Below are 24,368 nucleotides of genomic sequence, written 5' to 3'. Positions count from 1 at the left end.
AAAGGGAACACCGAGGTCAGGGCTGTGCCCAGGGAGGGCCCAGAGTGCTGGAATTGGGCTCTGAGAGGCACCAGGGGCTCCCCACTGTGCTTGGAGTCACCCCCAGAGCGCTCTCCTTCCTCCCCATTTATTCTGTTGGTGTCCATGCCCCAAATTTCATGGGAAAATGGGAAAATTGACAGGACGGGGAGATCACATGGGAAGGACTGGGACAGGGACCCTGTGAGGGCACCTAGGGGTGGGACAGGGACCCTGTGGGGACACTTACGGCTGGCAGGGGTGGGACAGGGCTCGCAGGGTTTGTTCCAGGCCTTGCCAATGTTGTAGGAGCAGCAGCACATCTTCTTGGTCATGTTGAAGGACAGCTCGTTCTCGCAGGTGTCGTTGTAGTTGCGGTAGCAAACGCTCTTCCTCATGTCTGCAACGGCAGTGCCAGGCTTGGGACAGCCCCAGGAATGGCACTGCCAGCCCAGGAATGGCACTGCCACTCCAGGAATGGCACTGCCAGCCCCAGGAATGGCACTGCCAGCCCTGGAAATGGCACTGCCACTCCAGGAATGGCACTGCCAGCCCTGGAAATGGCACTGACACTCCAGAAATGGCACTGCCAGCCCCGGGAATGGAAGGAAACACTTCCAAACGGAGGCCAAGCCATCACCCCAAGCAGAGCACTGAGTGCCACATCCAGCTCTGAATCCCAGCCCCTGTTTCCAGCACTTCTGCTCCATCCCCTCGGCACAGCCCCCTCTGGGATGGCAGTGCCAGCCCCCTTCCCAGAGATCTGGACCATTCCCCATGGATTTGAGACCTCCCCATGAATCCAGAGGACCCAGAGCCGTACCCATGCAGTTGTTTCCCCCGTTGACCTGCATGTACTCGGGGGGGCACACGCAGGTGTAGTTGCCCAGGGTGTTGTAGCAGGTGCCAGGGCCACAGATCCCGATGTGGGCAGAGCACTCATCAATATCTGTGGGAGGAAGGAGTCAGAGCACTGGGCACGGGTGGAGAAGGGCACAGGTGGGGTGGGGGTAGGCTTGGCATGAGGGATGGGTGGCTTTGGCACAGGGACAGGCTGGGGACAGGTTGGTGATGAGGAAATCTGGAAGGGAAAAGGGAATTGATGCTCCCAACCATTCCTGGAGCAGCTGGCACACAGAGTCATCCACCTTGCCACACACACAGGGTGCCACCCCTGTGTCCCCAGCCCCTGGAGCGGGTGCCACCCCTGTCCCCAGCCCCTGTCCCCGGTACCCTCGCAGATCCGGGTGTCCTCGTTGAGGTAGTAGCCCAGGGGACACTCGCACTGGAAGCTGCCGAAGGTGTTGACACAGTTCCCGCCCTGGCACAGCCCTGGCAGCTCCTGGCACTCGTCAATGTCTGAGGAGGGACAGCAGTGGGACATTTTCACTGCCTGTGCCACCCCCCAGCTGCAGAGAGCTCAGCCCACCGCGTCCAGCCCCGCTCTGGGTCGTGGCCAAGGAGAGCCACACTGTGTCCATCACTCGGTGGGCAGTGGGCACCCAGCACCCAGTGCCATGGCACAGAGTGTCCCCGCAGGGCTGGGGTTCCCCAGCACGCCATCCCTCAGGAAGGGCTGTGGGAACAGGGATAACTCACCCTCCAGGATGACAGTGATGGGGTTGGGCCGGAAGCCTTCTCCCCCAGGGCACAAGGTCTTGTACTCGGCTGTGGAGAAAGGCAGGCAGGGAGGCTGAGGGGCTCCCCTGAAGCAGGAGGGTGGGGAGAGCCAGGAGAAGCCCAGCAGGAACACCCACGGGGCTGGGATGGAGCAGCTCCATCCCCATCGCCTGCCCAGCCATCCCACAGACTGCCCTCCCTTCCAGGGGGATTCCACATTCCCTCCCCAGCCCACTGCACTGGGAATGAAGGATCCCAACCTGGACCCCCCAGACACAACAGCCTGGCCTCCCCCACCCCACTTCACCTCCGCCCTGCCCCGGATGGAGCAGCAAATCCCAAACTCCATTGGGAGCGACCCTGCCCCTCTTCCCTCCTGCCCCCCCATGTCCATCCCAAGCTTTTCCCCACTCACTGGTGTTGGCTGGAGGACAGAGCTCGCAGGGGTTGCCCCAGGCCCGGCCCAGGGAGCAGCAGCAGGAGGCCCTGGTGACCCCCACGCCGATCTCAGCACTGCAGGAGATGCCCCCATCCCCTCGGTCCTGCGTGTCCAGGAAGCAATTCCCAACCCGGGTATCTGCACAGACACAGGGCTGCTGAGCAGAGAAACCTCCCCTGGAAAGCTTGGGGGTGCAGGAGGGATGGAATCGTGGAATTGTGGAATGGTTTGGGATGGAGGGGGCCTTAAGGGTGACCCTGTTCCACACCCTGCCGTGGGCTGCAAAGGAATGGAAATCTTCCAGGGATAAGGGAAAACTGGGGGTTACTGGGGCCCTGTGCAGGGAGCTGTGTGGGATCATGGAACTCCAAATGGTTTGGGCTGAAGGGACCTGAAGGATCATCCTGGCCATGGGTAGGGACACCTTCCACTGTCCCAGGCTGCTCCAAGCCCATCCAACCCAGCCTTGGGCACTGCCAGGGAATGAAACAGCTCCAGAGCTGCCCTGGAGCAACATGGCAGCAACAAGAGGGGCACCCACAGTGGTGACAGTGACACCAGGTGGGGCACACTCAGCAGGACACAGCTCTGCTGCTGCTGCTGCAGGGTTAAACCCCTGGGGGACAGCCAGGCAGGGCCAGCCACCCTCCTCGTGTCCAGTTCCAGCCCCACGGGACCACCAAGGAGGAGCCCCGGGGTGGGTCTGGGCGGGGGTCCCACTCACCCACACAGCCCACCCCCGTGGGGTTCAGCTCGAAGTCCTGGGGGCAGTTGCACAGGTAGCTGCCAGGGGTGTTGACACAGAGCCCGTTGATGCAGTTCACGGGGTCTGCACACTCGTTGATGTCTGAAAGGATGGACAGATGGACACGGAAGATCAAGGTGAGCGCTGCCAGGAGAGCCCAGCCCAGCCTGAGCTCTGTGCTCAGGTGTGTGCCCACCCCTGTGCCACCCCCAGCTGTCCCTCCCGGCCACCCCAGCAGCGAAGGCAGCATGGGGACCATGGGCTGGGTCAGGCTGCCGTGGATGGGCCCAGCAGAGCCCAGCAGAGCCCAGAGCAGGGAGCCTGGAGCCTGGAGCCCTGACCTGTGCAGTTGCCCCCACTCCTGTCCAGCTCGTATCCATCATCGCAGGCACAGCGGAACATCCCAGGCAGGTTCTGGCAGGTGCCAAACACACAGATGTTCTGGAAGGTGCATTCATCAATGTCTGCAAAACAGGGACAGCTGGGGACAGGCTGTGGCAGGTGAGGGCCAGGACAGGCTGCTCCTGCCCCCACCTCCTGCCCAGCGGGGACCAACCCACCCCAGGACGGTCCTGGTGCCATTTGAGACCATCTCCCGGGGGAGCTGAGCCACGCCAGCCTCTCCCACTGCTTCCCCTCGCCCCTGCTCTCCTGCTTTTCCATTCTGCAGGAATCCAGGCTCAGCCCAACCTCTCTGAAGGCTGGGGACCGACCGCTGCCGGTGGCAGAGGTGGCACCTCAGGAGCCTGGCACCAGCAGGGGCTGGGGGCTGGCTCATGGGTCAGGAGGTGCCAGCAGGGGCCAGGAGGGGGTCAGAGGCCGGGCACTCACCCTGGCAGGCCTTGCTGTCCTCGGTGGGGTTGAAGCCCATCTCGCACTCGCAGCGGTACCCGCCGGGGGCGTTGAGGCACTGCCCGTTCTCACACAGGTTCACGTTGTCTGCACACTCATCCACGTCTGCAGGGAGGGACACGGGGCTGGGGGCTGCCCTCAGCCAGCCCAGGGGAGCCCAGCAGTGTGCCCACACACTTCTGGGGGGCTGCAGCTCCTGTCATGGCCCTGAGCCTCTCCAGACACCTGTGAGGAGGTGCTGGATCCCTGCTGGAGGTGGCTGTGCTCTGGGGAACCCCAGCCAAGGCAGCACCCAGCAAGGCTGGTGGCTCTGAGGGGCTGTCCTGGATTTAATGTGTGTATTGTCAGAGGTGGGGCAGTGATCTGCTGTTCATGGGGCAGTTTTCTTTATCTCTTCCACAGCCAATCCTCCCTCCAGGAGATATCTTCTGTTAATGGGCCATTAATTATTAATTATCTTCTGTTAATGGGCCATTGAGTGTCACTGCATGGCTGATAAAATTACATCTTCCCATGGGGAGATGCTCCACCCAGGGGGAGGAGCCAAGCATTCCTACCTGGATATAATCAGAGATTTTGGGATACCAGAGCCGCTTCCACTGGATTCCCAGAGGAGCAGCTTTTGTCTGCCCTGCATTCCCAGAGGGAGAGCAGGCCCATCTCCAACAGCCCTGGAGCTGCAGAGGAAAACTCCCCCCTTGTGCAGGATCCTGCTGCAGCAGAACCACAGCTGGCACTGCAGGAGGGCTGAGCCCCCATGGGATGGGGCTGTGCCCCCACCCTGGGATGGGACTGTGCCACCACCCTGACACACAGGGGACAGGGACTGCTCTGACTCTGGCAGTGCTGTTTTTGTGTTGTTTGTGCTGTTGCATTTGTATTTTTAACTTTCTTAGTAAAGGACTGTCATTCCTGCTCCCATACCTTTCCCCGAGAGCACCTTAATTTCAAAATTATAACAATTCTGAGGGAGGGGGTTTACATTTTCCATTTCAGGCATTTCCCTGCCTTCCTTAGCAGACAGAACCTGTTCAAACCCGGACAGGGGCTGGGCTCTGTCCCAGCCCTGCTGCTGTGCTAGCCCTGGGCTCACCTGAGCAGGAGAAGCCGTCGCCGTTGAAGCCGTCGCGGCAGGCGCAGCGGTACGAGCCAGGCGTGTTCACGCAGTTGGCGTTCAGGTTGCACTTGTGCTCCTCAGTTGCACACTCATCCAGGTCTGGGCACGGATAACAGCCTGTCAGTGCCTGGCCTGGCTAGTTTGGAATGGCCTTGGGCTCCTGGATGAGCAGGACTCACTCATGGAAGCACCGAGTGGTTTGGATGGGAAGGACCTTAAGGATCATCCAGTTCCACCCCCAGGGACACCTTCCACCAAGCCCTGTCCAGCCTGGCCTTTCCTTGGCTTTGCCCTGAGCCTGAGCAGCTGCAGGGACACACAAATGGCCCAGGAGACTGTCTGGAGGCTCCACTACATCCCTGAGAGCCTCTGTGGCCCTCACCAGCACTCTGCCAAGCCACTGACCGTGTCACCAACCACCACATCTGTATGGCTTTAAATCCCTCCAGGGATGGTGACTGGGCCAGGGCTGGACATTCCATGAAGACATTTTCCCAATATCCAACCTAAACCCCCCTGGCACAGCCTGAGGCCGTTCCCTCTTGTCCTGCTGTCCCCTGGGAGCACAGCCCGACCCTCCCAGCTGCCCCCTCCTCTCAGGGAGTTGTGCAGAGCCACAAGGTCCCTTCTGAGCCTCCTTTTCTGCAGGCTGAAGCCCTCCATCCCAGCCCAGCCTCCCCAGGGGCCTGCAGAGCACCTGGAGAGGGCTGCCCCTGCCCTGGGGAGGACTCACCGTTGCACTTGAGCCCGTCCCCGAGCCAGCCCGAGCGACACTTGCACTTGAAGCTGCCGGGGACGTTGATGCAGGAGGCGTGCATGTCACAGTTGTGGGCCCCAATCTCACACTCATCGATGTCTGCAGAGGAAGGACACCAGGGCTGGCCCAGCTCAGCTCTCCCAGCACAGCAGGGCTGAGCCTGGGGCGATCCCACGCTGGGGTTTGGGCTCCAGGAGCTCCCAGGGCTTTGGGGGAGAGGCTGCCTGGGGTTGGACCCTGGAGCTGAGGAGTTCAGCCCTGGCAAACGTGCAGGAGGAAGGGCAGGCTCCTGGCTTGGCCATCACCTGGGAACAGGTGGGTGCTGGCCCTCTGTGCCCGCCCAGCACATCCCACAGCAGCCCCCACACAGCACCCTGGGCTGGGGCTCTCTCCAGAGCAGCTCTGGGAGGGCTCTCCTGGTTTTTCTCACTGGCAGCCCCGCTCCAGGCGTGCTGAGCTCCCACCTGTGCAGCCCGTGGTTCCCTTCTTGACGAAGTAGCCCAGCTGGCAGTGGCAGATGAAGGAGCCCTTGGTGTTCTCACACTCGCCGTGCAGGCAGATGTTGGGGTTGAGGTCGCACTCGTTCACATCTGCGGGACAAAACCACCCATGGGACACCCCGAGGACCCTGGTGTGGCTCTGGGGACAGGAGGCAGAGCTGGGACACACCCAGGGCACAGCCAGGGCCTCACCAATGCAGGTCTTCATGTCCAGGGATGCCATGAAGCCGTCGAAGCAGAGGCAGCGGTACTCGCCGGGGATGTTGGTGCACTGCCCCCCGTCACAGATCTCGGGGTTATCCTCACACTCATCAATATCTGCAGAGAGGAGACCAGGCCAAGGTGAACACAGGGAAAGCTGGAGCACGAGGGGGAAGGAGGAAATCCCAAATTGTGAGCGGCTGGACGTGGCAGTGCAAAGCAAAATCATCCATCCAGGAAAATCCTTTCTCTGGAGAGGACTTAAAAATGGGACCCCCCCTCATCCTGGAGCCAACTGTGGGGGACACAGAGGTCCCTGGGGCAGCACCTGCAAGAGCCAAGGTGGCCACTGACCTGCACAGGACCTCTTGTCTGGCATCAGGGCGTAGCCCTCACTGCAGCTGCACTCGTAGCTGCCCTCGGAGTTGGAGCAGTGGGTGTCACAGCCCCCGTTGGTGATGGTGCACTCGTCGATGTCTGGGGACAACCACAGCGCCCTGAGCTGGGAGGGACCCACAGGGATCCAGCCCAGCCCCTGGCCCTGCACAGACGAGGGCCCAGGCAGCACTTTGGGTGGGAGAAGAGGACACAAATCTCCCCCAGCCACAAGGGAACAGCTCATTCCTTCTGCCCAGCCCCTGGCAGTGCCCACAGCACTGCGCCAGCAGCACAGATTGGGCTGCCACTCACCCAGGACATTCCCCGTTCGCTTTACCCTCTGAACACAACACCCCAGGAGCCCGGGAGGGTTCTGGGCTCCTGCCAAGGCTCTGGAAGGACCCTTTGGGGGAGCACTCACCCACGCAGCCCTGCCTGTCCGGGGTGGCCTGGAAGCCCGAGTCGCAGGAGCACTGGTAGGTGCCGATGACGTTGACGCAGCGCCCGTTGCGGCAGAGGTTGTCACTGAGGGAGCACTCGTTGATGTCTGAGGGGACAGGAGCACTTGGAGCAGCCAGCCCTGCTCAGGCCGTGCTCAGGCCATCATCTGGTGCCCAAATTGAATTTTTCCCCACTGGTCAAAGGGAGCAGCAAAAGGAACACCAATGCAACAAAACGCTGGGAATGAGTTGGGTCTGGATGAGCTCTTGGTCTTGGAATGAGCTCCTCTTGGATGAGCTGGGCCCACTCATCATGGAAGCACAGAAGGCTTTGGGTGGGAGGCACCTTAAGGATCATCCACAAGCAGGGACACAGGCAGGGACACCTTCCCCCAGCCCAGGCTGCTCCGAGCCCTCGGCCACCTCCAGGGATGGGACGGATGGGATGGGAAGGAGATACCCGCAGCCCTGCAGGAGCTCTGCCCGTGGGGTTTCCCTGCTGTGCCCCTCACCAATGCAGGTGTTGCCCTCGGCTGTCAGCTCGTGCCCAGGGGGGCAGATGCACTCGAAGCTGCCGTCGGTGTTCATGCAGATCCCTCCCCGGCACAGCAGCGGGTCCCGCTCGCACTCGTTGATGTCTGCACAGGAAAATGGGATTGGGCCCTTCCAGAGGCTTCTCCAGTGGGGGAGCATCCCAGAACGGGGAATATCACAGGGTTAACAGGGCAGGGAGTGTAGGGCTTGGATCCCAGAACAGGGAATATCACACAGGTAACAGGGCAGGGAAAGCTGGGCTTGGATCCCAGAACAGGGAATATCAAAGGGTTAACAGGGCAGGGAGTGCAGGGCTTGGATCCCAGAACAGGGAATATCACACAGGTAACAGGGCAGGGAAAGCTGGGCTTGGATCCCAGAACAGGGAATATCAAAGGGTTAACAGGGCAGGGAGTGCAGGGCTTGGATCCCAGAACAGGGAATATCACACAGGTAACAGGGCAGCGAGGGCAGGGCTTGGATCCCAGAAAAGGGAATTTCACACAGGTAACAGGGCTGGGTTTGGATCCCAGAACAGGGAATATCACAGGGTTAACAGGGCAGGGAAAGCTGGGCTTGGATCCCAGAACAGGGAATATCACAGGGCTGACAGAGCAGGGAAAGCTGGGCTTGGCTCCTGTGGTCTCCTGGTTGGAGTCTGACTGTTGGGAAATCCCAGCTCGTGCCTCGACCTCAGCAGAGCCCAGGAGCCCCTCAGTGCCAGCAGAGAAAGGGACTGAGGTTGGATATATTTTTAAAAAACCCTCATTTTCCTCTCATGTTTATTTTCCTGACTCCAGCAGTGAATTAAGAATGGGTTATTTTCCCTGACTAGGAAATGAGGTTTTCAGGTAAAGAGGGCTGGGATACACCTGAAAATGGGGGTGGCAGGTCCCTACCAAACACCCCCAGATCAGTGGGAGCCTGCTCCTGGTGAATCCCAGGCTGCATTTTCACTGCTGGTGCTGTCCCCTGCCCCAGGCTGCAAAGAATTCCTCCCTCAGGAGGCTGAATCCAAATTCTTTTGCCAAACACAGGTGGGAAGAAGTTAATCCTTGACCACAGGCAATGACAAAACGTCACCACCCCCTTTGGGGTGAGATGACTCAGCTCCCTGTCACCCAGAAAAAAAGGATAAAGTGGAATTGGACAAATAAGAGTGAGCATTAAATTTCAAAAAAAGAACAATGAAATTTATATCCTTCTATAAAGATTAGAAACCCAACTACTGCAAGAAGGCAGCAGGTCATGGGTGAGGACTGTGACATTCCCAGGGTCCCAGAAATGGAGCAGAAGGAGGAGGATGATCAGTGGGAGCTGTGGAAACCCACGCTACAAATTGTAGGGAAAAGACAAAGCCCCTGCCAGGGGCAGTGATTTATTTTAAAGAGCACAGAGAATAAAACATGAAAAACAAATAAATGGTGTTGAATCATGGCTTGAAGTGGTTTGAAAGTCCAAGCCAAAGCAGAATATTAAGAGCAGGTCAGTGAGACAAGTGAGTCTGGCTGGACAGAGGACAGGAACGTGGAATGCCAGGAATTAGAGGACAGCAGGAGTCTGGCTGAGCTGCTGGAGACAAACTGAGGTACTGAGGTCACTGATGGGATTTTTTAAGCTCCAAACAAGAATTATTCAATTGAAAACAGATGAGACTCTGACAGAATAAAAATAAGCCTTGGGCCGACGGGAGGAGCTGTAAGGAACTGTGTGAGGATGAAGGGAGGTTAAAAGGGCAGGTGAAGGGAGCCCTGAGAACTGAGAGGGTGGAAGGGGATGCAGGGTGTCCCAGAGGGGGTTAAAAGGGGGCACAGGCTGTCCCAGAGGTGGAAGGGGGCACACAGGGTGTCCCAGAGGGAGTTAAAAGGGGGCACACAGGGTGTCCCAGAGGGTTAAGGGGGCACACAGGCTGTCCCAGGGGGGGAAGGGGGCACACAGGCTGTCCCAGGGGGGGCACAGGGTGTCCCAGAGGGGGTTAAAAGGGCACACAGGGTGTCCCAGAGGGGGAAGGGGGCACACAGGATGTCCCAGAGGGGGCACAGGGTGTCCCAGAGGGGGTTAAAAGGGCACACAGGGTGTCCCAGAGGGGGAAGGGGGCACACAGGGTGTCTCAGAGGGGGCACAGGGTGTCCCAGAGCTCCCCATGGCAACGGGAATTGATCGGTGCAGTGTCCAGGGAGCTGGGCAGCTCTGGCCGTGCCCAGGGCCCTGCCCTGTCCCAGGAGGGTCAGGAGGTGCCCCTGGGGGCTCAGCCCCCTCACCCATGCAGTTCTTCATCATCATGAAGCCGCTCTCGTAGCCCTCGAAGCACTCGCACTCGAAGCTGCCCGGGGTGTTCACGCACGAGCCGTGGCCGCACAGGTCGGGGGAGATGCGGCACTCGTCGATGTCTGGGTGGGGTGAAAGGTTGTAAAATCATAGAAAATTCATTTGGGGAGTTGGAAAGAAAGGCTTAGCAGGCCCTGGGAGAATTCCCAGGTAGGCCCTGGGAAATGTTAGGCCTTGTATCGTGTGAAACTGCACCTGTGCTGTCAGCACATGATCAATGATATAATGTTAGATGTGATTCGATATAATTATTGTTTAAAGAATCATGAAATACTATGGTAGGGGTTTGAGGGGGACCACGAGAAATCCATGCTTGGATGAAATCAATGGATACAATACAACAATGTAAGTTTCATAATTAATATGTAAACTATATAACAATAGAACAATAGAATATAAAACATGTTTGGCCCAAAACCATGTCAGGTCAGATTTGGGTGTGCAGCCCTGACACCCAGAGCTCTTCAATAAAAGCACCTGCAACAATCATTCTGTGATGATGTGTTCCTGAAGGCTAACATGGGGACAAGGACAGGCAGTGGGGCAGGACAGGCCACCAGCAGGGCCAGAGCCGGTGCTGGGCTGCCTGCAGGCACACCAGGGACCAGCAGATAAAAGCATTCCCTATCCTTGGAGAGGCTGCAGTTCTGCCTGCTGCTCCCCGGGGCAGGGCTGAGCCTTGTGGAATCATGGAATTCCAGGATGCTTTGGGTTGGAGTGACCTTAAATCCCACCCAGTGCCACCCCTGCCATGGGCAGGGACACCTTCCCCTGTCCCAGGCTGCTCCAAACCCCGTCCACCCTGGCCTTAACACTCCTGCTCGTGGTCCTGCCCTTGGCTCCTCCCCATGGCAGGGACTCCTCTGGGCATCCCCATCCCCCTGAGCCCCCCAAAAGCAGCAGCAGCAGCCCAGAGGGGGTTTCCTCACCTGTGCAGTTCCTCTCCTCAGCATCCAGGGCGAAGCCGTTGCCGCAGATGCACCTGAAGCTGCCGATGGTGTTCCTGCAGGTGCCGTGGGTGCAGAGCCCAGAGAACACCTTGCACTCATTCACATCTGGGGGGCATCAGAGACATCCAGCGAGGGGGGCTCTCCATGAACCCCCTCAGCTCCAGCTGAGACCCCCCCCAGCTCAAGCACCAGCCCCGACTACCCTTCCTCACCTGCTGCAGCGTGATTTCAGGGTTTACCTCAGAACCTGGGTCCCTCCCCTGAAGATTCCCTGCCAGGTGTGTCAGTCACCTCTCCTTTCCCCTCCCTGACCCCTCCCATCACTGTCTGTCAATCCTTGAATTCCAGAAGGAAATCCAGTGATTGGCAGGTTCAAAGGATGCCCTCTACCCCCGGAGGCACTGAGCCATCCAGGTGTCCTTTGTCCCTTGAGCCCTCCCCTCCTGTCCCTGGCTGGTGGCTCCCTGCCCCTTCCCTGCCCCTCTCCCGGGGTTAAAGGAGCAGCAGCCACGGGCTCAGGAGTTCTGCTGGAGCTGCTGTGGGTTCAGAGGCTGTGGGCCAGAATAAAGCTCTGGATCCAAACCCTCCAGCAGAACCCACTCCTTTCCTTCCCCATTGCCTTAAAGCTGCTCTGCCAGAGGGAACCCTGAGGAGCAGCCCCTGATACAGGGGGAAGCTCCATCCCACCACCCCCAGAGCTCCTGCACACCTGGACTTGTCCCCACGTGCCCAGGGCAGCACCCAGCCAGCCAAAAGTGTCCCTGGGGTGAAACACCACACACCATGGCCAAAAGTGTCTCTGGGGTGAAACACCACCCAGCCATGGCCAAAAGTGTCTCTGGGGTGAAACACCACCCAGCCATGGCCAAAAGTGTCTGTGGGGTGAAACACCACACACCATGGCCAAAAGTGTCCCTGGGGTGAAACACCACACAGCCATGGCCAAAGGTGTCTGTGGGGTGAAACACCACACAGCCATGGCCAAAAGTGTCTGTGGGGTGAAACACCACCCAGCCATGGCCAAAAGTGTCTGTGGGGTGAAACACCACACACCATGGCCAAAAGTGTCCCTGGGGTGAAACACCACACAGCCATGGCCAAAGGTGTCTGTGGGGTGAAACACCACACAGCCATGGCCAAAAGTGTCTGTGGGGTGAAACACCACCCAGCCATGGCCAAAAGTGTCTGTGGGGTGAAACACCACACACCATGGCCAAAAGTGTCTGTGGGGTGAAACACCACCCAGCCATGGCCAAAAGTGTCTGTGGGGTGAAACACCACCCAGCCATGGCCAAAAGTGTCCCTGGGGTGAAACACCACAGCCATGGCCAAAAGTGTCTGTGGGGTGAAACACCACACACCCATGGCCAAAAGTCCCTGGGGTGAAACACCCCAGTGCTGCTGTTTGGCTCAGCCAAGCCCAGGCTCGTCCCCAGCGCAGCCTGGTGTCCCCTGCACCCACCTTTGTAGAAGGGCCGTCCCGAGAGCACGTCGCCGCGGTTGGCGAAGCCGGGCCCGCGGGGACACAGCGCCTTGAACTCGGCGGAGCCGGCGCGGGGACACTCCTCGCAGTCGGAGCCCCAGGCCGAGCCCACGGAGCAGCAGCACATGTCCATGCGGAACTTGCCGGGCAGCGGCTCCGTGCACTCGTCCTCGTCCCAGCGCATGTAGCACTGCTCCACCCGCACGTCTGCGGACACAGCACGCACACGGGTTTGATGCTGGCACCGACTTTGTAAAGCTTTTCTAAGCGTTCTTGTAGGAAAGGCATTGGCACCGACTTTGTAAAGCTTTTCTAAGCGTTCTTGTAGGAAAGGCATTTTTTGGGCTGTTCTTTGTGAGCCAGAGAAGGCTTCCTGAAAGCCCCGTGTCTCTCTCAAGGAAGACACCAAGGCTGTCACGGACATGTTTTATGAAAAATCTTTTTGACAGGATTTTTCTCCTGAGAAGCTGAGAGGCCTCAGAAATGAAATGTAAACAATAATTATATGCTGCTGTGGATGCAACAGGTGCATCTGTGATTGGTCTCACGTGGTTGTTTTTAATTAATGGCCAGTCACAGTCCAGCTGTCTCGGACTCTCTCTCATTCTTTTCTCTTCTTTGCTAGCTTTCTGATGAAATCTTTTCTCTTTCCTTAGTGTAGTTTTAATACATCATTTTCTTTTAATATCATATATATCACAAAATAATAAATCAACCTTCTGAAACATGGAGTCAAGATTCTCATCTCTTCCCTCGTTCTGAGACCCCTGCGAACACCACCACACCAAGGCTGTCCCCATGACAACGTGATGGAAGAGAGAAAGTTAAAAGATAGGGGCTCTAGCTGGCTCACAGAATGACATGGCTCCTCGTTCACCCATTGAGAACTTGGTTTCTTTCTTATGACCATTTTTTCTTATTACCAAGGGACAAAGGAATCATGGCTTGAAGTGGTTTGAAAGTCTAAGCCAAAGCCAAATATTAAGAGCAGGCAGTGAATGCGTCTGTTGAGTAAATGTAAATATCTTGAAAAACTATAAAAGCAACTATAAAACCTGAAACTCTGGTTCAGCTGGGAGGTTCTTTGGGTCTTTCAGGGGTCCTTACCCACACAGGTCCTGGCAGTGCCATCCAGGGTCAGCCCCTCGGGGCACTCGCAGCGGAAGGAGCCGGCCGAGTTCACGCAGCGCCCGTTGGGGCACACGCCCGGGAACACCTCGCACTCGTTGACATCTGGGGGGTGGGACAGGGGAGGGATGGTGAGGATGGCACGGGGACATGGCCAGGGGGGCCTCAAGGGGCTCCTGGAGGAGCTGGGAGGAGCCCAGAGCTGCCCACCGGGATCCAAGTGGCGACTTAGCCATGAAAACCAGGCAGAAACACAGCCAGGACTTGGGCACAGACACACAGACAGACAGACAGACAAAGGGCCAGAGAGCGGAGATTCCCTCCCAAGACTCAGAGAGGCAGGAGAACAGTGATCACATTCCCAAGCAAAGCAGTTTTCTCTTCCTGCAGCACTTTACCTTCACAGGTGACCCCCTTCATGCGGGCGTACCCCCGGGGACAGGCGGTGTCTGCAAGGGACAGGGATGTCAGTGAGGAAACCCCTCCAGCTTTCCCACAGAACCACGGAACACCCGGAGCTGGGAGGGACCCACGGGATCACCCAGCCCAGCCCCTGACCCTCCACAGCACCCCAGCGTGTCCCTGAGAGCGTTGGCAGTGCCCGAGCACCCCGTGAGGATTTCTCCCTGCTCCTGCTCTCCATCCCCACCCCAGCACTGCCCCGGGAATGCCCGAGGCTGGCAGAGCCTCACCGATCTCGCAGCGCTCGCAGGGGCTGCCCCAGGCTGCCCCCAGGGTGGCACAGCACTCGGATTTCAGCGTGGCCCCGTTGATGTTGACCTCGCAGCGCCCGTCCTGGATGTTGAGCCAGCAGGTGCCCTTCATGCTGTCTGCAGGGACACACCGGCGGCTCAGGGGCTGCCCCGTGCCCCCAGCCCGGGCGTGGGAGCCCTGAGAGGCAGCTGGGAAGAGCTGTCCCTCCCCACTGCTCCTGGGAGTCACTGCTCCCTTAGGATGTGGCTGTTCCCACAAACCAGGCTGGTCCCCAGAGCCCTAAAACCCTGCCAGTGCCACCCCTGCCACGGGGACACCTTCCCTGGTCCCAGGGTGCTCCAGCCTGGCCTTGGAGACGCTGCCAGGGAGCCAGGGGCACCAGGGGAAATCCATCCCAGGCCCCCAGCCCCCTCCCAGCCAGGAATCCCCCCCAGCATCCCAGCCATCCCTGCCCTGTGGCATTCCTGTCCCCGTGCCAGGCCGGGTGACGGTGCAGGTGACGCTGGCAGGAGTGGCCCTGCTCACCCACACAGATGGTGCCACTGGGGTCCAGCTTGCTGCCCGGGGAGCACTCGCAGGCGAAGGAGCCGGCGTTGTTCCGGCACAGCCCGTTCACACACGGGTTGGACGTGCACTCGTTGATGTCTGCGGGGACAGAGGGACAGGGGACAAGGGGACAAAGGTCACTGGGGGCAGTGACAGGGACATGGCCTCAGGGGGACACAAACTGGAGGAGGTGAGAGCACAGAGAGTGAAGAAAGGCGGGTTTAAATTGGATTTGACATTGTGTTAAATAGAAAAATAAAGTTTAAAATGTGTTAAAATATATTATATTATATATAAATATATAAAGTATGCAATATAGAAATGACATAAACGTAAAATAGAAAACCATAAAATATGAAGAACACAAAATATTATATAATGTACTAATACAATAGATATAGCACATAATAAATATATATGTAATATAAGGTATATTATACATAATATATAATAGATATTACATAATACATATATTTTACCTATTTATCATATGGTATATATAATATATTATATGTTATATTATATATTATGTATTATATTACATATTACATATTATTACACATAATATATAATATATAACATATAACATATAACATATAACATATAACACATAACATATATAATATATAATATATAATATATAATATATAATATATAATATATAATATATAATATATAATATATAATATATAATATATAATATATAATATATAATATATATTAGATGTTTGATATTATAATGCAGAATTAATAATAAATTATAAATTATATATAAATTCCATATAAATATATAAATTATAGGTACAAACATGTAATATAGAGAGCCCTAACAACAATATAAAAAAATACAAGATTTAAAAAAATTATTTGGATTGAGGGTGGTTGGAGCACTTGTGTGCAAAGTGCCAGCTCTCAAATATTTGAGGCCTCTGTGCACAGGAAACCATTTCTCCTCCTCCAAATCACACCCTTTCCATCAAATTCCCCAAACCCTGCAATTTTGGTCAGGCCTCAAGCTCAAATTTTGTGGCCTTGGAGGAAATTGCTCTGGTTTCCAGGCTCAGATGTGGGTCAGGTGTCCATTCTGCTTTGAACCCAGTGTGAAATATCACTAAAAACCACGGGAAAAAAACCCTAAAAATGAGGTAAACCCCCCCCGAACCCCAAAGGTGCAGCTGCTGCAGCCCAGAGCAGCGCAGAGGGGAGGGAAGCAGGGATTTGCAGCTCCAGGCAGGAGCTCAGCTGTGGCTTCTGCAGGAGCTGGGGCTGCCTGGCCCCGTTACCTTCGCAGGTGTCGGTCTCGGTGCGGAACACGAAGCCCTTGGGGCAGGTGCAGGTGTAGCTGCCAGGGGTGTTCCTGCACAGCCCGTTGTCACACAGCAGCCTGTTGACACTGCACTCGTCCACATCTGGGGACAGACAGATGTGGCACTGTGAGCTGCTTTGGGCCGGGTTAGTTTCCCCCACACAGTCCCAGGAGGGACCCACGGGATCTGATCCAACCCCGGCCCTGAACAGGCACCCCAACAATCCCAGCCTGCCCCAAGGTGTCCAAGGGCTCCTGGGGCTCTGGCAGGGCTGGGATGGATCCTTCCCTGGGGGAATTCAGTGCCCACCACCCTCAGGAGGAAGAACCTTTCTCTGCTCTCCCTCCCAAACCCCAGAACCTTTCCCTGCTCTCCATCCCAAACCCCCTGAACCTTTCCCTGCTCTCCATCCCAAACCCCTGAACCTTTCCCTGATCTCCATCCCAAACCCCTGAACCTTTCCCTGATCTCCATCCCAAACCCCTGAACCTTTCCTTGATCTCCATCCCAAACCCCTGAACCTTTCCTTGATCCCCATCCCAAATCCCAGAACCTTTCCCTACTCTCCATCCCAAACCCTGAACCTTTCCCTGCTCTCCATCCCACCCCCCTGGCACAGCTCCAGCCCTTCCCTGGGTCCTGTCCCTGCTCCCAGAGCAGAAATCAGAGCTGCCCCTGCTCTCCTGGAGGTGCTGAACACCAGCCCACGGGAGCAGGGAACAAATTCCTTGTTTTCCTTTCCCCACTGAAATCCTTATCCCCACCCATGAGCTCTCCAGCTTCCACCCTTCCCATTCTCCCCCCAGCCCAACTGCTGGGGGGAATTTGGATGGTGCTGGAGGGGACCAGGTGCTGCAGCAGGTCTGGAGGTGCCTGGCACCCCGTGCCCCCCGAGTTCCAGCCTGACTCACCCACACAGTTCTTGCCCGTGGGGTCGGACTCGTAGCCCAGGTTGCAGATGCAGCGGTAGCTGCCCCGCAGGTTCTCACACATCCCGTTGGGGCAGATGTCGGGGTTCAGGGCGCACTCGTTGATGTCTGGCAGGCAAAAGAGGCAACGTGAGGTGGAGCCCAGCAAGTGCAAAGACAGAAACATTCCACCCCCTGGCTCTTGGCTGCAGGAGTCGTGGAGTCCCAGAGTGGTTTGGGTTGGGAGGGACCTTAAAGCCCATCTCGTTCCACTTCCACCGCTCCAGGCTGCTCCAAGCTCTGTCCAGCCTTGGACAGTCCAAGGATGGGGCAGCCACAGCTTCTCCCTGTCCTGAGCCAGCCTGGGGCTCTGAGCTCAGGAGGAGAGAGCTGGATAAGGGGCTGGGATAAGCCCAGTTTTATGTCAAGGGCTCTCAGGTCCCTGTGTGACATCCCAGCGTCTTCTTGATCCCAGTTCTGAGCTCAGGCCTTGAATTATCCCTGGGTTCAGCACCGAGTGACCCAGAAGGGTGCCAGCCAGGTGGGCACCATCCCTTCCCTGCAGCAGCACCCATTCCTCTGCTCTTTGGGAGCCAACCCCCGGTGCCAGGGCAGAGATTTCCCCCTGGCAAGCCCCAGGCAGTCTGTGCTGGCACCACAGGGTCCCCGCAGTGCCAGATGGCCACGGCTGCCCAGGCACTGCTGGCCTTTGTCCCCACGCTCCTGGAGCCCGCTTCCATCCAGGGAAACGCAGCCTGGAGAGCTCTGAGTGCAGCCCTGGCTCCAGGCAGGGGTGGAATGACCAGAGCGTGGCCTTGCTAGAGAGAGCCTCATCATTCCCATGGGACTGCCTCTGGCCAGGACAAGGAGCCCTGGATGGGAGCCCGAGGAGCCACCGGGGTTTTGCCTCTGGCTCCTTCCCTGTGGAAGGCTTGGCAGTGGCTGCCTGGCTGCTCTGTGCTCTCCCTGCTGCTCCAAGCACTGCCCAGGGCTGGCACCGGGGCCTCTTGGAACTGAAAGCAGCCCCTTGGCAGCACAGTGTGTCACCTCCCTCTGCCTGGGACACCCCAAGGAGCAGCTGGAAAGCGGAGGAATGAAACAACCGGGAGTGTCCCACTGCTCATTCCCGTCACAGCAGGGATGGGAGCCCAGCCTCTCCTGGCACAGCTCCCACAGATCCATCCCTGCTCCAGGAAAAGCGGCTGAGGGTGCTGTGGGACATCCCTCTGGAATCCTGCATGCCCCTGAGGAATCCTGCACGTCCCTCTGGAATCCTGCATGCCCCTGAGGAATCCTGCACGCCCCTGAGGAATCCTGCACATCCCTCTGGAATCCTGCACGTCCCTCTGGAATCCTGCACCCACCTCTGCCATCAGCCGTGATCCCGATGCCGCTGCTGCAGAGAGCCTGGAATTCCGCTGGGGACAGAGCACAACAGAGCCATCAGCCTGGCAGGACCCTCCCACATGGATGATGGCTATGGATTATGGCTATGGATTATGGATGATGGATTATGGACTATGGATATGGATATGGGTTATGGATATAGATTATGGATATTGATTGTGGGTATGGATTGTGGATATTGAGTATGTATATGGATTATGGATATGGATTGTGGATATGGATTATGGATATGGATTGTGGATATGGATTGTGGATATGGATTGTGGATATGGATTGTGGATTATGGATATGGATTATGGATGATAGATATGGATATGGATTAAGGATATGGATCTGGATTATGGATATGGATTGTGGATATGGGTTATGGATATGGATATGGATTATGGATATGGATTATGGATGATAGATATGGATATGGATTAAGGATATGGATCTGGATTATGGATATGGATTGTGGATATGGATTATGGATATTGATTATGGATATGGACAATGGATATAGAATATGGCTATGGATTATGGCTATGGATTATGGCTATGGGTTATGGATATTGAGTATGGATATGGGTTATGGATATGGATATGGATTATGGATATGGATTATGGATATGGATTATGGATATGGATTATGGATATGGATTATGGATATGGATTATGGATATGGATTATGGATATGGATTATGGATATGGATTACATCCCAACCAACAGCACAGCCCAGCCAGGCATGGCCTCACCCGAGTTCTTGGCCGGGCAGGGCTGGCAGGGCTCCCCGAAGCCGTGGTCGGGGTTGGCGCAGCAGCACTCGGACTTGGTGACGGCGCCGGGGAAGGGGCGGGCGCAGGTGCCCTTCTTGATGCCGCCGTAGCAGGTGCTGCGCATGTGGGTGTCCACGCAGACGCGGCCGTCCACGCCGATGGCCAGGCCCCCCAGGCACTCGCAGCGGAAGGAGCCCTCGGTGTTGATGCACCAGCCGTTCATGCAGATCCCCGGCGTCTCGCACTCGTCGATGTCTGCGCGGGGCAGGGAGGGGAGAGGGGTGAGCTCGGGGGGAGGGACACGGAGAGAGGGGTGGGGGACACAGAGAGAGGGGTGGGGGACAGGGAGAGAGGGATGGGACACGGAGAGACGGCTGGGATGCATGGAGAGAGGGGTGGGAGACAGGGAGAGAGGGATGGGGGACAGGGAGAGAGGGATGGGGGACAGGGAGGGAGGGGTGGGGGACAGGGAGAGAGGGATGGGAGACAGGGAGGGAGGGGTGGGGGACAGGGAGAGAGGGATGGGGGACAGGGAGAGAGGGATGGGGGACAGGGAGAGAGGGATGGGAGACAGGGAGAGAGGGGTGGGAGACAAGGAGAGACGGGTGGGGGACACGGAGAGAGGGGTGGGGGACACGGAGAGAGGGGTGGGGGACACGGAGAGAGGGGTGGGGGACACGGAGAGAGGGGTGGGGGACAGGGAGAGAGGGGTGGGGGACACGGAGAGACGGGTGGGGGACACGGAGAGAGGGTTTGGGTTGGGATGCATGGAGGGAGGGCTGGGACACAGGGAGAGAGGGCTGGGACACATGGAGAGAGGGCTGGGAGACAGGGAGGGAGGGCTGGGAGACAGGGAGAGAGGGTTGGGACATGAGGAAAGGAAACTGGGACGTGAGGAGAGGGTTGGGACACAGAGAAGGAGAGCTGAGACACGGGGAGGGAGGGTTGGCACACATGAACAGGGGCAGAACACAGACAGGGAGCCAGGATATGCAGAGAGAGGCTCAGGAGAACAGGACAACGGTCAGGTCACACAGAGAGAGGCTCAGGACACACGGCCAGGGGTTAGGACACACAGACAGGGGCTCAGGACACAAGAACCTTTCCCCTTTTTCCCATTCTCCCACCAAGGGACAATTCCTGGCGGCACAGCAGGAGCCGCCTGGCCACACCCTTGGATTTCTCACTCCCCTTGCCCTGAGGAGCTCACAGGTGCCCAGGAATGTGGGCAGGGGCTGGAAGAGGCAGCTGGGGATCACTCACCCACGCAGTAGCGCCCGTTGGGAGCCAGGACAAAGCCGGGTTTGCAGATGCACTTGAAGCTGCCGTCCTCGTTGATGCACATCCCGTTGAGGCACATGTTGGTGGTGGCACACTCGTCGTGGTCTGGGGGCACAGACAGCACCCTGCAGCTGCAGCAAGACCCTCCCACGTCCCCAACCCCCCTGTGCCCCATCCCACAGCCAAACTGTGGGTGCAGGGCCTCAGAGCAGAGGGGGAGGTGGAGGGGGAAGCTCCAAGAACATCAGCTCCAAGCCCAGGGTCACCTCTCCTGGTCAGAGCTGTCCTGCTCCAGCCCTTGCACCCCAAACCCCACGGGAGCAAACCTCACGGAAACACCTCCCCAGCCCTCTCCTGGGGGACAGCCCAGACTAACAGCCCAGGGAGGAGGGGAGGAGGGGGTCCCAGCTCAGCCTGAGCTGCTGGAGGCCACGGGAGCCTCACCCACGCAGTTCTTGCCGTCGGGGGTGATCTCAAAGCCGGCGTTGCAGATGCACTGGAAGCTGCCGTCGGTGTTGACGCAGCGCCCGTTCCTGCACATCACCCCGTTCATGATGCACTCGTCAATGTCTGCAGGGAAAGCACCAAAGAGTGGCAGCAGGGAGAGACAGGAGTGGTCCCAGCTCAATATCCCCCCGTGAGAAACCCAGGCAAGTGCCCTCAGACATGGGAATTCATCCTCAAAAATCCTACTTGGGAAATGGGAATCTTTTCACCTTTCCAGGCAGTGGGGGAGCCTTTGGAAGCCACTTTGTCAGGAAGGGAGAAAATGAAAATTTCAAAGCTTGGGCACTGCCATGGGAATCTGCCTTTGCTCGTTGGTCCCATGGTGGAACATTCCCTTTCCATCCCTCTCTTTTGGCAGTCCCTCACCTGCAGCAGCCTCTTGGCACAACAGCCTTGCTGGAAATCCTGCCCAGAACCCCCCCTTTTGTCAAATGCAGTTCTCCCAACAGAATTGTGTTCTTGGGGAGGACTCTGCAGGTCCCTTGATTGCCACCAGAAGATTTTAAGGAAAGCCAAGGCATAGAAAACTCCTGGAGACATCCCATCCCACACCCGGCCCTGCTGGGGACCCCTCACTGCATTTCACCCCTACCACCCTTTTTTGGTGCCAGGGACTCTGCTGACCCCTCTGCCACCCCCCAAAAAGGGGGGGACAGCCCTTACCAATGCAGGCCTGCTTGGTGGGGGTGCTCTGGAAGCCCTCGTGGCACTTGCAGTGGTAGGAGCCCGGGGTGTTGACGCAGTCGCCGTGGACGCAGGGGCTGCTCGAGCACTCGTCCACATCTGCAAGGGGGGAAAACCCCACCAGTGAGGGACCCTGAGGCCCAGCAGAGCCCAGGAGCAGCAAGGGCAGCCTGGGGGAGCCCTGGGGGCTCTGGGAGCAGCCCCTCTCACCGATGCACTCCCCACGGACGTCCTGCTTGTAGCCCATGTTGCACTCGCAGCGGTAGCTGGACGGGGTGGGGATGCAGCGCCCGTTCAGGCACAGGTTGGTGAAGTGTTTGCAGATGTCGATGGTCTGGTTCAGTGTGGCTGTTCCTGGGGGGCACACAGAGGGTTGGGGAGCCCTTGGGTGAAGCACTGGGAGGGGTTGGGGAGCCCTGGGATGTCCCCAGGACTCAGGATGGGTGGCAGCTCCTGGGGGACACAGGGAGGGTCCCCTGGGATGTCCCCAGGACTCGGGATGGGGTGGCAGTTCTGGGGGACACAGGGAGGGTCCCCTGGGATGTCCCCAGGGCTCAGGATGGGGTGGCAGTTCTGGGGGACACAGGGAGGGTCCCCTGGGATGTCCCAGGAGCTCTGGGGGGTGTCAGAGGGGTGCAAGGTGGGCAGGATGTGACTGAGGTGGTGACGGGCACTTGGTGCTTTAGTTGAGGTGTTGGGGCATAGGTTGGGTTGATGATCTTGAGGTCTCTTCCAACCTCCTCATTCTGTGATTCCGTGGGAAAGCTCCGTTCCTATCTGGAGCTTTTGGGAGCCAGTTTGGGAACCAGGGAGCCATTCCAGAGCAGAGCCAGCCTCGCTGGATCTGAGTGCGGGCTCAGCATCAGCGCCACATCCCAGCGCTGCCCGGAGCGGCATTCCAGCCCCGGGGAAGCCGGGACAAAGGCGGGACAAAGGCGGGACAAAGGCGGGACAGAGGCGGGACAGAGGCGGGAATTACCGATGCTGGAGCTCCCCGGGCCCATCCCCGGCAGCCCCGGGATCCCGCCCTGCCCGTTGGCCCCGTTGGGGCCGATGCCCCCGGGCCCGTTGAGTCCCGGCCCGACCCCGTTGGGCCCGAATCCCGGAATTCCTGGGTAGTTCCCGGGGAAGCCTGGCACGACCGGGAGTCCCTCGATGCAGAGCCTGCGGTACTCGTCTGAAACAAGAGAGGGCTTTGGCAGCAGGGCCCGGAGCAAAGGGTGGGTCCTGGTGGGAACGGGGATAGGAAATGATGGGAATGGGGCAGAAGGACCAGGAGGGATTGAACACCCCTCGTCCCACAATGGGGAATAATGGGAATAGGAAATGATGGGAATGGGGCAGAAGGATGAGGAGGGATTGAACACCCCTCATCCCACTGCACATGACAGGGAACAGGAGTAGGAGATGATGGGAATGGGGCAGAAGGACCAGGAGGGATTGAACACCCCTCATCCCATGATGGGGAATGGGAATAGGAGATGATGGGAATGGGGCAGAAGGACCAGGAGGGATTGAACACCCCTCATCCATCCTGGCACCCCTCATGTGGGGGGTGGGGATGTGGCACTTGGGGACAGGGTTTGGTGGCACTCAGAGAGCTTTTCCAGCTCATTTTCTGACAGGCAGGGTTTGGGGATCTGGTTTTGGGGTGCTGGTTTTGGGGTGCAGGGTTTGGGATGCTGGGTTTGGGATGCTGGGTTTGGGGTGCTGGGTTTGGGGTGCAGGGTTTGGGGTGCAGGGTTTGGGGTGCTGGGTTTGGGATGCTGGGCTTTGGGGTGCTGGTTTTGGGGTGACTCACCCGAGCCCCGCACGGGGCACACCTCGGGGGTCTGGCCGATGGCCCAGCAGCGCCCCGAGTCGCAGCAGCACTGCATCCTGGTGGCCTGGCCCGGAACGTCCCCGGCACAGCGACCGCCCAGCAGCGCCGAGAAACACGTGCCCAGGCGCTGGTCTGAGGGGACAGGGCGGGGACAGGGTGGGGACAGCACCGGGACAGGGTGGGGACAACACCGGGACAGGATGGGGACAACACCGGGACAGCACAGGGACAGCACAGGGACAGGGTGGGGAGAGGGGAGAGGAGACGGACAGGGACCGGGATGGGGACAAGGACAGGGAGAGAGAGAGGGACAGGGATGGGGACGGGGATGGGGAGAGGAATGGGGATGGGGACAGGGAGAGGCAATGGGAGAGGGACAGGGATGGGGACAAGGACGGGGATGGGGACAAGGACAGGGATGGGGACAAGGATCAGGATGGGGATGGGGACAGGGAGAGAAAGAGGGACAGGAATGGAGACAAGTACAGGGATGGGAACAAGGACAGGGATGGGGACAAGGACAGGGATGGGGACAGGGAGAGGCAATGGAAGAGGGACAGGGATGGGGATAAGGACAGGGATGGGGACGGGGACAGGGAGAGAAAGAGGGACAGGGATGGAGACAAGGACAGGGATGGGAACAAGGACAGGGATGGGGACAGGGAGAGGCAATGGAAGAGGGACAGGGATGGGGATAAGGACAGGGATGGGGACGGGGATAGGGAGAGGGAAAGGGACAGGGACAGGGAGAGGGATGGGGACAGGGAGAAGGAAAGGGATGGGGACAGGGAGAAGGACAGGAACAGGGACAAGGAGAGGGAGAGGGACAGGAGGAAGGCACACAGTCACAATGTGCCACCACCACCCTCTCAGGCAGCTCCTGAGCGCCCATTCCCACTGGAATCCCTCCTGGCCGTCCCCTCTCTCAGTCTGGCCCCCCTGA

At 58.0% G+C, this 24,368-nt stretch overlaps 1 protein-coding gene across 1 annotated transcript in view; it reads right to left on the bottom strand.

The window, feature by feature from the left end:
- The window catches only part of FBN3 (fibrillin 3), a gene marked incomplete at both ends in the record, with an annotated part of 73,737 nt that overhangs the window by 15,044 nt on the left and 34,325 nt on the right, over positions 1–24,368 (bottom strand). Inside the window, 32 exons of the mRNA XM_084220966.1 lie at positions 269–418; positions 842–967; positions 1,252–1,377; positions 1,618–1,686; positions 2,054–2,215; positions 2,802–2,924; positions 3,164–3,286; positions 3,654–3,779; positions 4,768–4,890; positions 5,525–5,647; positions 6,013–6,138; positions 6,241–6,366; positions 6,604–6,726; positions 7,049–7,174; positions 7,580–7,705; positions 9,863–9,991; positions 10,859–10,984; positions 12,342–12,569; positions 13,470–13,595; positions 13,889–13,939; positions 14,183–14,320; positions 14,730–14,849; positions 16,034–16,159; positions 16,969–17,094; positions 18,330–18,383; positions 19,111–19,386; positions 20,395–20,517; positions 20,857–20,982; positions 21,583–21,702; positions 21,814–21,957; positions 22,583–22,780; positions 23,405–23,557. Coding sequence (XP_084077092.1) covers positions 269–418; positions 842–967; positions 1,252–1,377; positions 1,618–1,686; positions 2,054–2,215; positions 2,802–2,924; positions 3,164–3,286; positions 3,654–3,779; positions 4,768–4,890; positions 5,525–5,647; positions 6,013–6,138; positions 6,241–6,366; positions 6,604–6,726; positions 7,049–7,174; positions 7,580–7,705; positions 9,863–9,991; positions 10,859–10,984; positions 12,342–12,569; positions 13,470–13,595; positions 13,889–13,939; positions 14,183–14,320; positions 14,730–14,849; positions 16,034–16,159; positions 16,969–17,094; positions 18,330–18,383; positions 19,111–19,386; positions 20,395–20,517; positions 20,857–20,982; positions 21,583–21,702; positions 21,814–21,957; positions 22,583–22,780; positions 23,405–23,557 — 4,242 coding nt within the window. The remainder of the gene's footprint in view (positions 1–268; positions 419–841; positions 968–1,251; positions 1,378–1,617; positions 1,687–2,053; positions 2,216–2,801; positions 2,925–3,163; positions 3,287–3,653; positions 3,780–4,767; positions 4,891–5,524; positions 5,648–6,012; positions 6,139–6,240; positions 6,367–6,603; positions 6,727–7,048; positions 7,175–7,579; positions 7,706–9,862; positions 9,992–10,858; positions 10,985–12,341; positions 12,570–13,469; positions 13,596–13,888; positions 13,940–14,182; positions 14,321–14,729; positions 14,850–16,033; positions 16,160–16,968; positions 17,095–18,329; positions 18,384–19,110; positions 19,387–20,394; positions 20,518–20,856; positions 20,983–21,582; positions 21,703–21,813; positions 21,958–22,582; positions 22,781–23,404; positions 23,558–24,368) is intronic.

This window comes from Fringilla coelebs, assembly GCF_963513975.1.
Source record: "Fringilla coelebs genome assembly, chromosome: 24".
Lineage (NCBI taxonomy): Eukaryota > Metazoa > Chordata > Aves > Passeriformes > Fringillidae > Fringilla > Fringilla coelebs.
This window is presented reverse-complemented; position numbering and strand designations above follow the sequence as displayed.